Source organism: Neodiprion lecontei, chromosome 4 (assembly GCF_021901455.1).
Source record: "Neodiprion lecontei isolate iyNeoLeco1 chromosome 4, iyNeoLeco1.1, whole genome shotgun sequence".
NCBI lineage: Eukaryota > Metazoa > Arthropoda > Insecta > Hymenoptera > Diprionidae > Neodiprion > Neodiprion lecontei.
The window spans coordinates 4873478-4888238 of NC_060263.1; the positions used below are offsets into that span (position 1 = coordinate 4873478).

Genomic DNA, 14761 nt, shown 5'->3' on the forward strand with positions numbered 1-14761 from the left:
TTTAACCCTTTCAGAACGGTTGTCCATTTCAGTGGATAAACGTTTAAACAATCCTTAACAAAAGTTTTACTCGTCGAATTTTTTTTCCCAGTTACGGGTTCTGTGAACAATTACAACGTCCATCCGAAAACAAATACGTTGAAGAGTGTCTCTTCGTTCAAATATGTTTTGTAGTCGAAACAGTGTAGCTAAAATAATTGAAAAAAGTTGTGCGTAATTTTCGTTCTCGTTTCTAATTTTATACTCTGTGTAAAATTAGGTGATTTTTTCATTTGTCCAGAAAAAAAATATTCCTATTTCTAGAATAGTCTGAAATGTCGTGAAAAAAATAATATGTGTATATAATGTATATATATATATAAGCTTCGGCATCTGATAATGCTAACGATAAGTTGTAAACTTGATTAAGCATTACGTATAATCCACTGTATTGAACATGCGTAGATATAAATTTTGATATTGGTTTAAAAAAATTCTCAGATATCTTAGTTGAAAGATACAGAATCGAAATATATTGAAAAAAAAATTCCACCGCTTAATTCAATTCAGTTACGAAAGTTTTAAGGAGAAGGTTTATCGGTTGGAAATTAATACTTTTTTCGCAGTTTTATTACGAGATGTTTGCCCTGAAAATAAAAAAATTAGAATAAAAACAAAACAAAAAAATTTCAAACAAGAACTCGAATAACAATCATTCGTTTCGAATCGCTTCGACTTCGGTGAAAAATCCGGTATTTACATTCGATTTCGCTCTATGACGAACGGTTTTTTTTTTTCTTCACGAGACAATTCTCTTATACAATCACGCTACAATTTTTCTTTTTTTCTTCTTTTTTATTTTCATCACGTTGATATCGTCAGATATTGAATTTTTCAATATTCTGTCGAATATTGATAACGTTAGACAAATATTAATATCGAAAGATTAATCTACTTCGGTGAATCTGGAGTGAAACGAACTGTTTTTCGAAAAAGGATCGGTCGTCGCAGAATAACATTGAACGATTCCACAAAATTTTTCATCGTCTCAAAAAGCGGTCTGAAATAAAGAATGGTCATCAAAACTCTCGTTCGCAATCACGTTCTCTCTCTTTTTTTTTTTTTTTATTCATCTCGTCTTTATTTAATCAACGTCCAATGCGCGACCATCTTGTCGCGAAATGATCAAAAAAGTAACGATTTTCAGCCGTATACGATCTAGTCGAAACGTCACTTCATAGTCATCTTTTTTTTTTACCATTAACTTGACCAGGATTTATGTGAATCACTTCCACGTCTTTTTCGGATCTTTTGTCTTTCAGTTTTTGAACCAAATTTCCCCTCCCCCCCCCCCCCCCAAAGAAAAAATGAATACGGAAAGAAAAATAAAAGCTCAGAATTTGTTCGAGGTAACAAGCTGCAGCGGCGTTGTGACACAGTTGAAATCGGCGATTTCTTTTTCCGTGCAGAGTAGCGTTGATCGGGCGCCGGTGAAAGGCGGAAAATGTTCGAAAAAATGTCAGAGCTGCAAGGTGGCAAGTTTCCATACGAGGTGAGCGCAGAATTACAGGTTTGAATAACGATTTTCGCAGGCTTCGTACAGGCGGTAAAAAAAAAAATAAAAAAAAAGTAACAAAAAAAGAAAACAAAAAAAAATCGTACACGATTCCGCACAATATTGCGGTTACGCAATATTTTTCCACCCCCCCCCCCCCCCAAGACCTTAACAACATCCTCGAGCGGACAATCGCGACAAATCGAGCCTTTAACAGCCGCTTTGCCGTCTCCGAGACGATTTCAATTCCATGCTAAACACACAGATAAATTTTGCCAAACTGCTGTTTTGCGCCGTGCGGAGTCGTTGAGATACAGCCGCTACATATTTTTCCCCACTGATTTCATACGTTCCTCTATTATTTATTGCTAGTTTGTTTTTCGTTGTTTTCGTTTTTTTTTTTTGTCGTGTTTTTGATTCTTTTTTTTTTTTCTTATCTTGCAAAAACAAAATTACCTAAACTCACAACGCGTACCAGGCGAGCATAAATTCTCCGTGGCAATAAAATTGTATGATTTTTTTTTTTTTTTCTCGTCCCCAAACGACGAATTTATCGTGGAGTTTCGGTACCGCAGACATTCGGAACGATCGATGCTTTTTACTTTGTAACATTTTCGAATTTCGGTATAATAATAAATAACCTCTCTGTTTAAAAAATATCAGAACCAGCAGCGAGGCGTTTATGCGGTATAAATAATTTCAATGTGTGAATTTTCCTTTGCCGTAGTTGGAAGAGAGAAACGCGAATGAAATTCTAGGCTAGCTGGGTGAGGAATAAATAAGCCCGGATTTTCAGGTAGAAAATACTAACCGATAATCCCTGAGACTCCCGATATCACAAGTATATCGTGTAACGTTATTCCTTTTTGATATTTCTAACGTGTTATGCAAATTTTAACGGAAGGGGGAAAAAAAAAAAAAAAAAAAAACAAGTTCCGAGCATTACAGTTTGTCACGAGGCTAATCGAGCGGCTATAATCTCGCGCTGTGCCGGATGGAATTTTAGGCGCTAGTTTTTATACCCTGTTATTATACGACTTTACGCCGGTTTACGAACCGAAACTAGTCCAAGGCGAGTTTGTCGCGTCGACGCGATGCGTTGTATTGCATTGTGGCACGCTGTGCCACTGGGAAACTATTTTAATTCGATGAATTTTTCACACCAAGAAAATCGAAACTTGAAGAAGATGCGCTATTTTCAAAATTCAACGAATTTTCAAACCTGTTTGATAAATCGGAGAAGGGTAATTTTAATGTTGATATGAAGACAGCGAGAATTTTTACCGCCATACTGAGAGAAATTTTTAGTTCCTGTTACCGCTCGGTTCTTAACTTATTTTCATTCTCTACCGCAATCGAAAAATATAGTTCTAGGTAGATAATGAAAATTGGTTTTCTAGCTTTTACCGGAAAGTCTGGTATCCGTTGCTATTCTTTCTCATTACGATCACTGTTGCTATTATTTTCTTGCGACCGTTGCGAAAATTTAATGCTTGTGCAAGAATAAATTGACGTTAAAGCCTTGTTTGACTAAAAAAGTAGAGTAAACCGAACGAACTGATTTTGCGTCGCAATAATCAAAAAAGGATCGACGATAGCGCAAAATTGTTAGGCGTAGCTCGTTTTTCGTAATTCCAACAATATTCAAACAGTTTTTCTGACGATACCTGTTTTACTCAATTTTTCTACTTACTGTAACAAATGAAATTTTTCTCAACGGCATAGCAAACGTTTTGCAATAATCAACACAACAAATTCGTTACGCTTGCAAGTTTCAGCTGCTGCTGCTGCTGCTGCAAAAAAAAATTTCTCTCCGTTTCTATATCAACACTAAAATTTGCTGGTCCAAAGAATTTTTTTCTCCGTGATACGTGCACCCGAATATTTATAATAGTTTTACGCTGAGCTGAATCAACGTCTTTGTTTTTCTGGTTTTTTTTTTATTTACTTTTTTTTCATTCTAAAGTATGTAAAAACGGGCAAGACTCAACAAGCTGCAGCCTGCAGCTGCAAAAGACGTCGTTAACTTTTTACTCCCGGAGTCCTACGTTGCTTATCATTAGTTGTCAATTATAAATAACTCCGATGCAGCGGTCACGTGACGATTTAAACCATCTAGTCCAAGGAGAAAAAAAATTATCGTCACGCGTTCCGATCGAATTTTTGCCTCGAGCAACTTTCGGGTCGATTTCACGTTCGTTTATCCGATAATTATAACGACTCTGGATAGAAATTTGGCAGACAATTGGGGTCCGGATTGCATCGGCTCGAAGGGCAGGCCGAGATCGGTATGCGAAACGAAGCTGATAATTTCTCGTGCATAAATCGCAACGCGCTTGTTGACCGAAGGTGAAACAGTGAAACATGGTGCAAAATACGATCTAGGCTTGGCCGACTGTGCAAAGGACGGTAATAAAATGAAAATAGATAAATTTTCAACTCATTATTTACACACGTTATGTGGCGGAACGAATTGCTGACGCCGTGATTACACGCTGTAATGAACGTTGCGACACCTCAGGTAAGTAAATCGAATCGCGTTATTATTATCTCCTTCCGCACGCATTTTCACACGGTATTTTCCTCCTTGATTCTCTATTGTAATAGAATTTTATCAGCATCGGAATTTTTCTGAAACAGCGAACACGGATGTTTTTATCAAAGCTTCGGCAAGATCGGCTCAGCTCCGCGTTTTGGACTCGCTTTACGATTACATTTATACGTATAACGCGTTTCATCGGCAGTGGAGAATCGAAACAAGAGGGCTTGCCTATCTCTTCAATTAATTTCCGATGGATACCGTCGTAAAACGTTTTACGGTCCCGAACCGAGACTCGAATTTCTCTTTCTTCATTTCTTACTTTCTTTCTTTGCAACAGCTGCAGATCTCGTTTCTTTATATTTATTTAATACTTTGTGCGACACGTTATTGTGCCGAGTCAACTTTTACAACAAGATGGTTGGTATTCCAGGGTTTTTTGGATCGCTGATTACGAACCTAAAATCAGATTTAAAAAATTCAAGATGGCGGATCCAATACGGCGGACAAAAATTTCAAATTTCAACGAATGCAGTCAGAAATCACTATGCAGGAGTTTTTGTAGTCACTGATTCGAATCGTTGTACTGGATTTTCACAACCTGATTTCAGACCCCGGACAGAGTTTTTTCTCCTAATTCGTTAGATTTTGAAATTATCATCCGCCATGTTGAATTTTTAGATCCGATTTCAGATTTGTAATCACCGAGTCAAATAACTAATTTAACTTTCTCGAAAATGAATTATTCCTTTAATTTTCAATTTTTATTTCAATCGATTTGTTTGTATACTGTTGGAAAGAAAAGATTTTCAATGATTTGTTGAACGGATAGGAAAAGAGAAAGACCATCGAAAGTTCAGAGCCGATTCGGTATGCAAGACTGCTTTACGGTTTTAGTGTATTTACGGCGGGAAACGGCGATCTCGTTATTCAAAGTGGATTAAAATTTGGTGGGCGCCGGCATGATCCTACGGTAGTAAACTGTTAACCACTCGCACTTTCGTCAGGCAGTTGCAAGTGCAAAGATCCAGAGGAAGCCCAAGTATTTCCCCACACTAAAACGCCTCTTTCATCAAGTTAATCGCTTCCCTACGTGCGGGCGTAAAAATCCCGGGGTTAATTTAGCACCGAATTATTACCGCACCTACTCTCGGGGAAGATGTTGCATAAAATTTTCGCATCCTCGGACGTGGTGGGAAAAACGATAGAGAATAAAAGCCTCGCCGATCGTATTTCAATCCACAGGTTAGAGCGCGCGTAACATTGCAAAAACGTCGATTTGCATATCGTCGTATATTTTGCCGCAATATAAAACCGTTCGTTATACTTAAATACGTTATATTTTACTTTACGACGTTCTTCTATCACTTCGAATTATTACCCACGGTAAAAGTAGTCGCAGGCTTATCATTTTCGCAGCCAAGATTCAGGTTTCGATAAAATTTCTAATTTCGCCTTCGTTTTTTTTTTTTTTTTTTTTTGTTAAATTCATACACCTGCTCACATCCGGATAAATTATCCTGACAATTGTTGGAGCAACCGTCAATTCTCCGATCGCTTGTCGATGCGGCTCTTTCACGCCTTGATTATCCGCAAGCCGCACACTTTTTACGCGCGTTTACTGCGGCTCAAAAGGCGCACAGTGAGTCCGTTTGGAATAAAATAGCAGATTTTTTTTTTTGTAAAATGCAGAATTTACTTCGGTAACATATGGTGAAAATCATTTTGCGCAGAGTAAAATCTGTTACATTTTTAGTAGAAAATATAAACGACATTGGTATATTGGTATAAATCATGCAAACTTTACTCGAATAGATGAAATTTTTTTTATCTAAAAAAAAAATACATCTATACACTTTTAGTTGACAAAATTTAGTGCAATTAACATCAATCTTTTAAAATGAAAATTAAACTTCAAACCGAATGAAATGACTTTGTTCTGTCTAAATTCTCAGCAGGTTCGTTGACGCGTAATTGAATAAAAATTTAATCGTCTCAAGGACTCGATGCTTCTGTACAACGTAGATCGAAAAAAAGTTGGCAAAGAATTTTGCATCTCTCATCGATTAAAGAACGTATTTTTATTTAATTTTTTTTTTTTTTTTTTTTTAATATCGACATCGTCGTTGCCTTCCGTCCAATTACATTTAGTGAAAATGATCCCGCGACAAGGGTCCGCGTAATTATTATTTGTGAAAATGTTATTCGAGGAAAAGAGAATCCGACGTGTGTGCGTACGGCTTAATTCCGATAAAGTAGGAATTTAATTGAGCTCCGTTGAGGGGACGTCGTAGTCACGTTGCGATACAGTGTGTATGTGTGCGTACGTAATAGTAACCAGGCAACGTGAAAGGATGCCCTTTCTATCGACTTCGGCCCCTCGGGGTCCACTTCAAAAGGTGCATTGTCTTTGCCCGGTGGCCGCTCTATTTTATCGGACGAGCACACAGAGGCACTCGGCCGGAAACCGGGACCCAAATATGCTCCGAATTTTGCCGGCTCTCTTCTCATCCTCTCTGATAACAGTTTTGTTTGAAACGGGAAGCAACCGGACCGTCGGATCATTTCGCTCTCCCGCAGAAACGATCCGATACATAATGTATACACACACACACACACACACACGCATATATGTATACATACGTATATATATATATATATATATACACACACACACGTAGATAAACCCAACGTTCAAAAACAAAGCTTCGATTTACCTTTTTCGCCTACTCTGCGCCCTTTGTTGGTATTTTTTATTTATTCATATTTTTTTCATATTCTTATCTATTTCGATATCATTCATGGGCATCATCGATACACACAGACACACGTTGGTAATTTATACGAATAGAGTATAATCGATTATTTTTCCTCACAATCGATTTTTGTTTCTTACTCCGATGAACGACGCATTGCAATATTAATTTAAGTGATTGAAGTATTAATTATTATCATTGGCTTAGTAACTAAGTACGCCTGTTTGATATAATAAGTGAAAGATTAATGAATATTTTCACATGAAATTGAAAAATATTTTTAATGAAACTATAAATTATCAAAATGCATCGATTATTTTTCAGCTTAGTGGCCGTCGCTGTTCAATTACTAATTCAACCATATCTCGCAACTGCAGCAGTTCCGTTTCTCAATTAGGAAAGTATTGATTCAATTGAACAGTGTAATTGAAAGAGGCTGAAATTGCCTGCAAAAGAATGAATTTTTAAAAAGGAAAGAAAAATCTTTTCACTTCCCCGTGTAGTTATTTATCGTTCAAATACGTCGGTAGGAAAGAAATAGCACTTGGAAAGTTTTTTAATTCTTCTCTACAATTAGCTTTTCGTTGCCCAATTTTTTTTTCCCCGAATTCCTAGAATTATCATAGCTGTAATTTATAAACCGATTCTTAATTGTAATAAAATCATTATACGCGTAAAATTTGTTAAAAATTTCATCTCGGCTGATTTTATATTATAGATGATTCATTTATACAGAATTCGAATTATCCTAGAAGATGTCAATCTCAGCCAATCTTTCAAGCTTTCAATAAATTGATTCTTCCTGATAGAGTGCAATTTTTTGTTTATTTTCTTATTTATCTCTCTGTGAAAATCAACTCGCTCTCCAACAAATTTTACGAACCTCCTCAGAGCTTTAAACAACGGCGCGAAGTCCTCAGCTGGATTCTAATTTCTGGCTGTAAATTGAGTAATATTGTCCTTTTTGAACACGAGTCCTTAAGCTCGCCTCCCCGCCGTCACCGCGAGGCGTCGAGTTAAAGAAATTCGAAACAGCCCTGAGGTGGACAATTAAAATCATTAGCGAGACTCCCCTCCGGGAAGCATTGACGAGAGGGTAAATAAATAAGTGATTAAATAACGAGTTTAGAGCACGGTTCAGAAAACAAAACACTTTTATCAAAAATATACCGACGATGGTAACAACTCTTTTTGAAAATACGCGTACAACCTATTTTTGGAGCTTTTTTCGAAAGCCACTTTTGACGGTGAACTTTTAATTGGAAACAACTACATTGAGTTTCTTTTTTAACCCCCTTTCAATCACGCAATTCAGTCGATTTTTTTTTTGTTTTTTTTTTTTTCTACGAAAATGCAATTATGCGTTACCTATGTATTTCTCGACGCAGAATGCAAATCTGATGTCAAGATTTTAATAAAACTAAAAACAACCCCTAAAATGGGCTGAAAACGGGTTGAATTATCAACATTGTTTTAGACAGTGTTATTGAATGAGATTTGTATATATAGATATTTATTTCGAGGCAGTACGATTTTAGGCCGAGAATAGGTGCAACCCTTAATACTATCTGTATCCACCCTTGAGGAGGGTGAAAACCACCCCTGTGCTTCGAATTTTTCTAAATCTATATATTATTATTATAATGGTCATTCTGAGATCTCTGTTTTTCAACAAATGAATTCCAAGCGTTCTTTAGTGTACGATTGTCATCAAATTTCTCTGTTAACGAATTAAATTCACGAAAATACGTTTTATCTTTTATGCATACGTTCATTCATAACAATTATAAACAATTATATATCCAGAAAAAATCCTAATCGTACCAAAGTTTAAGTATCTTTCATGGAATATAAAAACAATGACAAAAAAAAAAAATTAAGAACAGAAAAGACGACAAAAGGTGACTGAAAGGGTTAAGCAGGAGATTTTCACCCGTCTCAATATTGGCGGAAAATTTTTAATCAAACGAAATTGCGCCGTCTCAAGATAAAGGAAAATACAAAAGATATATTTGCGCGGGGAAAAATGCCGGCTTGCTTATTCCCGTCGATATTCATTCCCAAGAATGAAGGCATGCGATCCCACTAACACGAGTCCGCATCTCGACTCGTCTCTTAGAGTGTGTGGAAAGAATCGTTCTTTGTATGGTTATCACCGTAGGAATGCTCAGATGCCACGAATGGTCGCCGGGCAACAGCTTGTCGAAACGATCGGCACGGGGCGTCGAATATCCTCGTTTATTTCCTTTTTATTTCTGTTTATTTCTACAATATCCTTAAAGTGCCTACACATATTGAATATCAAGTCACGACGCGCGGCATTGCACGGAATTACTTATACCTACGATTCTTTGTCCGCGAAGGAGAAGCTGGGACGAGGAGATTATCCGGCTGTTCCATTAATTCGATCGTCGTCAAACTGAGCGTATGTGACACACGCGCACGCACACACGCGTATATAATGTCAGGGTGGTAGATAAAAATTGACCATTTCTTTGTCTCTTCAAAGTCTCGCGTTTAATATTTGTATGGGAATGAGAAATGAGACGCCTGCTATAATTTGAGTCCTTAATATTAATATTTAGTGGTTTCTGAACGCGACATTCAACTTTCCATTTAATTAACAGGTGAAAATAATTTTGGTTATTTCTGAATTTTATAACTCAGTAGCGGAACAGTGTACACAAATGTCTGATACATATTTATGTGGGAAATTCAATGCTCTGCAAAAAAGGTCTGTTATGATTTTTTGATAACTCAACTATTTCAAAAGTTATTCAAAGTTCCAGTTTAAAATATGTAAAAACTCATTTTTTTTCAGAGATTAACAGCGAAAATACTATATGTGTCACAAAATATAAAATCATGTCGTTTAATTAATTTTCAACCGTTTGCAAATTAACTTTTGCTGAAAAAAAGGGTGCCTTTAAAGTGGAATTACATATATTACGTATTATGACTTGTAATAATTATAAAATGAATTTGTTTAAGATTGGTTTTAAATTTTTCTCATCGATTCTTTGTTGAAAAACGATAGTTTTTAATACTAAGATGGAAGTGGACAAGCTTGCGGTTTGAAATCTACAGGCTAAAGAATCGTGACAAAGAGTTAGTGAGAAAAATTTGAAACCAATCGAAAATTGGGTGTTCATGTTTTTGGGAGCAGTAAAAATCAGATTCGTGGTCCAAAAATCTTAGACACGGTTTTTCTGTGAAAGATGGTGAAAGATAGATCGGTTTGGCAAGGAACGCCTCATACATACAATCTAGCTGCAAAGAATTTATTACACTCAGGGAGATTCCGTCTGCAGATTAGAAAGCAGGTTTATTGTTTCTTTTTAATAATTCAGGGATTTGCTTAATTCGAATATCAAAATTCTTCATCGAGGATGCCTGCTTGGCGCATATAATAATAACGAGATATGGATGGTGTGGGCATTACACGAATACACCTGCCTGCGCGAACGTCAAGTGGCGTTAAATTCTGTTAACGACAAATTGCTTTAATATGACGAGCCCCAGTTTTCAAAGTTAGAGTCTTGCGGATGGATGGGGTGGGGGACGAGTGCGATCCAGCCAAGTTATTAACCGCATCCTTAATTAATAAAGATATTCAGTCATGCGATTAATTCGCCGGTTAGGCTTGTATTAAACTATACGCCTCCATTCGCGATATTAAAGGACTTCAAAGTGGTTCAATTCTACAGGCTGCTGTTAGACGGGAGTCACTTTTTTTTCTTCCAAATTTATTAATAACAAAAACTAGATATTAGGTACAGTAGAAATAATTCCACTCGCTGATTTCACGTCGTCCTCGAGACTCGAATCCTCGTCGATATCTTCAGCAGGTCGTAATCGAGCAATTCGCGACGCAGCATGGCGCGTTTTGGTACGGAGCAATGAGCCCAAAGTCACACCTGCAGTATATAGTCTCGTTTGAGCATTCCTGAAACCGGTAATCACCGTCAGTTAAATAATGTTCGAAAGTGATTCGAACTCCGGTGTAAATTCTTCGACATATGCTTAAAGAGTGTAAAAGAATTTTATGTACATAGAAAAGTTTGTTACGTGTGAGGAATCCTATGCAAACCCAACCAACGTCTGACCCTCAACATTTTTCATTTCATTCGCATTTTTTTCTGCAACTGTCTCAACTCTGAAACATTACCCGGAATTTCCGCAGACTCTTTATTCAATCGGTTAAGTATTTGTAAATATTGAGAGTGTCTTTGAAAAGGATTTTTTTTTAAATTCTCAAAAAATGTATTTTCTTTCCCAATTATTTCAAGATCGGGCTCATGATCGGTCGATTTCTATTTCTATGTTTTTTTAGCACTGTCAATTTTTTCGATGAACTAAAACATTGTTTAAACGGTCTGAAAATTCTTAAAACTTCTATTTTTCACGATCAGTTAGAAAATTTTTAGACCGATATTATTCTGAAGTTGATGGAAAAAAGTTGGATGTGCCAAAAAAATAGACAAACAAAATCGCTCCATAATGGAACCTGTCTAGCAATGTTCCGATATTGAAATGATTGGAAAAGAAAATACAGTTTTTTAGAATTTTAAAATCACTCTCAATATTTATGAATAATTGAACGATTGAATAAAAAATGTGAAAAAATTCAGGGTACTGTTTCGGAGTTGGGACAATTGCAGAAAAATTTGGAACAAAATAAAAAATAGTGTGGGTCAGACGCTGGTTGGGTTCGCGTGGAATTCCTCGTATTCATACACGGACAGTTCGTACCCTGACATTTTCAGCAACGAAAATCTGCACATTTTCTTTTACCACTCGTTTGGCAAATTGAGGTTTGAAAATTCGAATTGGACAAAAATTACCGCCTCGCAAGCTCCTGGCATTATACCGCAAGGTGGTTCGCACGATGTACAGTTCACAGGATTCATTCCGGGCCCGCAATGACCTTCATCCTGGGCACCTACTGTGGGTGAGAATTTATGGATCAGCATTTGGTATAGAAATTTCACTGTATTTTGATCAGACACTCACTCGCGATAATCAGCAGAACCTGTGCAACAAAGACCGAGACTGTCGACGATGCTTTCATTTTGGTATCGATGTGGAAAGTAGGCGCTTTCTCGGCTGACGCGGATTAATATGGCTTCGTTGACGGCGGCTGCTCCTTTAGAAATATATGGAAATAGTCAAGACAGTATCGGCACCAAACCAACAAAACATGTTTATTGTGGCTTTTTACTTCACCGATATGCAAAGACTGCGACATAACTTTAAGATAATACTACGGTTATTTTTTCCGCTTGTAAGGTGTACAGTTGCAAATGCAACTCGGTGACTGAAGCATATTTGTTATCGTTCGATATTTACTTTCAAAATATTTCTGTGTTTTTCTGAAACACCAATTAGGAATCGCATAAACATGTCTGATTAAATACTTTTATTCAAATAGATGATTATTCGATGCATCATTGATGAGTAAATGCAATTACAAGATAGATACAAATATCTTCGCGTCCTTGCAAACCGCATGAAAATAAGCTGAATCTATGTTCACATTGTTTCGTTCTCTTACTAACTGCAATCAAGACTGTCACTGATATTCTCGGGTTTTCACTCATCTTTCGTCTCTTCTCAAAGCACGTAAAATCTGACAAAGCATATTTTTGCTTAAATAAAAAATTATCGGCCTATGTGTTTATCAAAACGTGGAATTTTTCAGCAAGTTACATTTTTACTTTTTCATACGAGATCAGACAATCGCTTTACAAGAATATTATTCAGAAATGTACTGACGAGTATGAGATAATTTTAATAACTTTGGCCAACTCGACGTTTGTGTAGGAAGGGCTTGTTCATTGATTTATAGTTCGTAAATTAGTTCCAAGTTAACTTAGAGCTATTTTTAAATGTTTCATTGGTAGAAAATAAGTTCAAGTTTAATAAACAGCGCTCTTTTCACGGGATCTTTGTGAAAAGGGAGGAGAGGAGGCATTCGATAAAGGATGTTGTAGAAATTGCGACGTTTTGTGAATAATAAATAAAGTTATTTACGAATTTCATATAGTTGGTATCATCAAGTCAACTGGAAAAGTTTATTTCAATTCATTATTCAATTTAAGTCGTTTCACCTCTGTCGTCAAAGTTCATCAGAGAAATTCTGGCAACTTTAGTTCATCTAAAAGGTTACGTCTTCCAGAGAACTAAAGACCAGGATTTAACCAGCTGGAGATTTCAGAAATCGACAGAACTAAAAAGGAAACATCTTAAACAAACCGCCAATTTATCTTACGATAAATTAACAAGACTTCTCGCAACGAACCAAATAAATAAATAACCGTAATAAAATAAATTGGAAGATAAAAATTCGGGAGACAACACCTTCCATCGCACGTTCTCCTCTCTCATGAATGACGAATATCGTGGTATAACAATACAGCGAAAGCGATTTTATTAAAAAGTACAATACATTGTTTCAGCTGTAAATCCACGTATCAGGAACACACGATACATACTTCGTGAGCGTTAGGAAGGACACTCGCTCTCCGAGACGCAAGTAACGTTACTTTGACTGACTTGGTAGTATCCAAGATCGCACTTGCAAGCGACGTATTGGTCAGAGCAAACCTTTGAACAAAAATGAATGCAAGTGTTGAACGTATACTCTTGTTAAGTCAACGAAATCTTTATTTATAACGACAATTATACCTCTGCGCAAGGCCTCACCCGTCCGCTACAAAGCTCGTTGCACGTCGTACAATTGGAAAGGCTAGAGTTAGGTCCGCAACTAACAGCAGCCTCGGTGTTTTTCGTCACTGCGAATCAAACTTGAATTACGTACTTGAATCGATAACGGTTTTGAGTTCCATTCGTCCGAGGTATCGTAAGTGTTTAACATTTGGTAAAAGAATCAAGTGAATGGAAAACTTACACAGGAGTATTAGGAGCAAACCCGTGACTGCAGACACCAGCAAAGCTAATGTAGCCATCTTGACTCGGGGACGATTTTAATGTCACTGTGTTTTACCGGTTCTAGCGTACTACTTATATGCTTCTTTCAAACGCTGGTCGTAGAATGTCAACATATTATTATTTTGCTAACACGATAACGTCGAACGCGCAGCTTTCAGGGACACTTTCGTGAGAGTGGGGATTCATAAATGTTCGTTATAAAATTCAGGGGTAAAGATTTGTGGATTCGATTGTTGGTCATCAATTTTCTGCAACTGTGCCATGAGTTACAGATGTTGCCATGGATTAAATCATGTTACAAGCAGCATGTTTACCAACACTCCGATATTTACAGAGATTGACCCATTGATTCGCCGTTTAGGCATGAGACTTATATCAAAGGACTTCAAAGCAGTTCAAATTGTTATATTTTTCTAGTGCATGTTTATTGTTCTCAAAAGCTATATCCCAGTTATCAGAATAACGTAGTTAATCCTAAGTAGTTTTTACATGCTCATTGAGTTCCGAAACACCATCGATATCTTCAGCATGTCGCAGTAGAGCAATTATCTCTCGGTACGCAGCAGTTTGCGTTTTCGTAGGGAAGAACATACCCAGAGTCACACTGGCAGTATATATCCTGGCTGCCGCAGGACTGAAACCCAAAATCACGATCATCACAATGATGTGTAAAAAGAAACTCATAATCTTGCACACGCTCTTTAAGATGCATTAAGAGCGTTGGGTGCGATCGTTACTTAATGAAATTTATGCAAAGAAGTGTGTTGCCTATAATACAGAAACGGATGATCCATGTTCTGAAATTTCTATAAAAACAAAAAGAGTAAAAAAAATCATTTTCACATCGCTTATTCGACCAACCAATCGTTGAAAATGTAAGTTGATGAAAACTTACGCCTTTGCAATCTCCGCCAAATCCACCACATACTACATTACAAGGTGTACAGTTCCTGGCGTACATTCCGGACCCGCACTCAGATT

At 36.9% G+C, this 14761-nt stretch overlaps 1 protein-coding gene and 1 long non-coding RNA gene across 2 annotated transcripts in view; one reads left to right on the plus strand and one right to left on the minus strand.

The window, feature by feature from the left end:
• The window catches only part of LOC124294146, a 162878-nt gene that overhangs the window by 77289 nt on the left and 70828 nt on the right, over positions 1-14761 (plus strand). The window lies entirely within an intron of this gene.
• LOC107221988 (serine protease inhibitor 2-like) lies at positions 13237-13894 on the minus strand. Its single transcript, XM_015661181.2, has 3 exons — positions 13740-13894; positions 13517-13623; positions 13237-13435 (listed from the first exon to the last, which is right to left on the minus strand). The coding sequence occupies exons 1-3, from the start codon at positions 13795-13797 to the stop codon at positions 13334-13336; spliced, it is 267 nt and encodes an 88-aa protein (XP_015516667.2). The 5' UTR covers positions 13798-13894; the 3' UTR covers positions 13237-13333.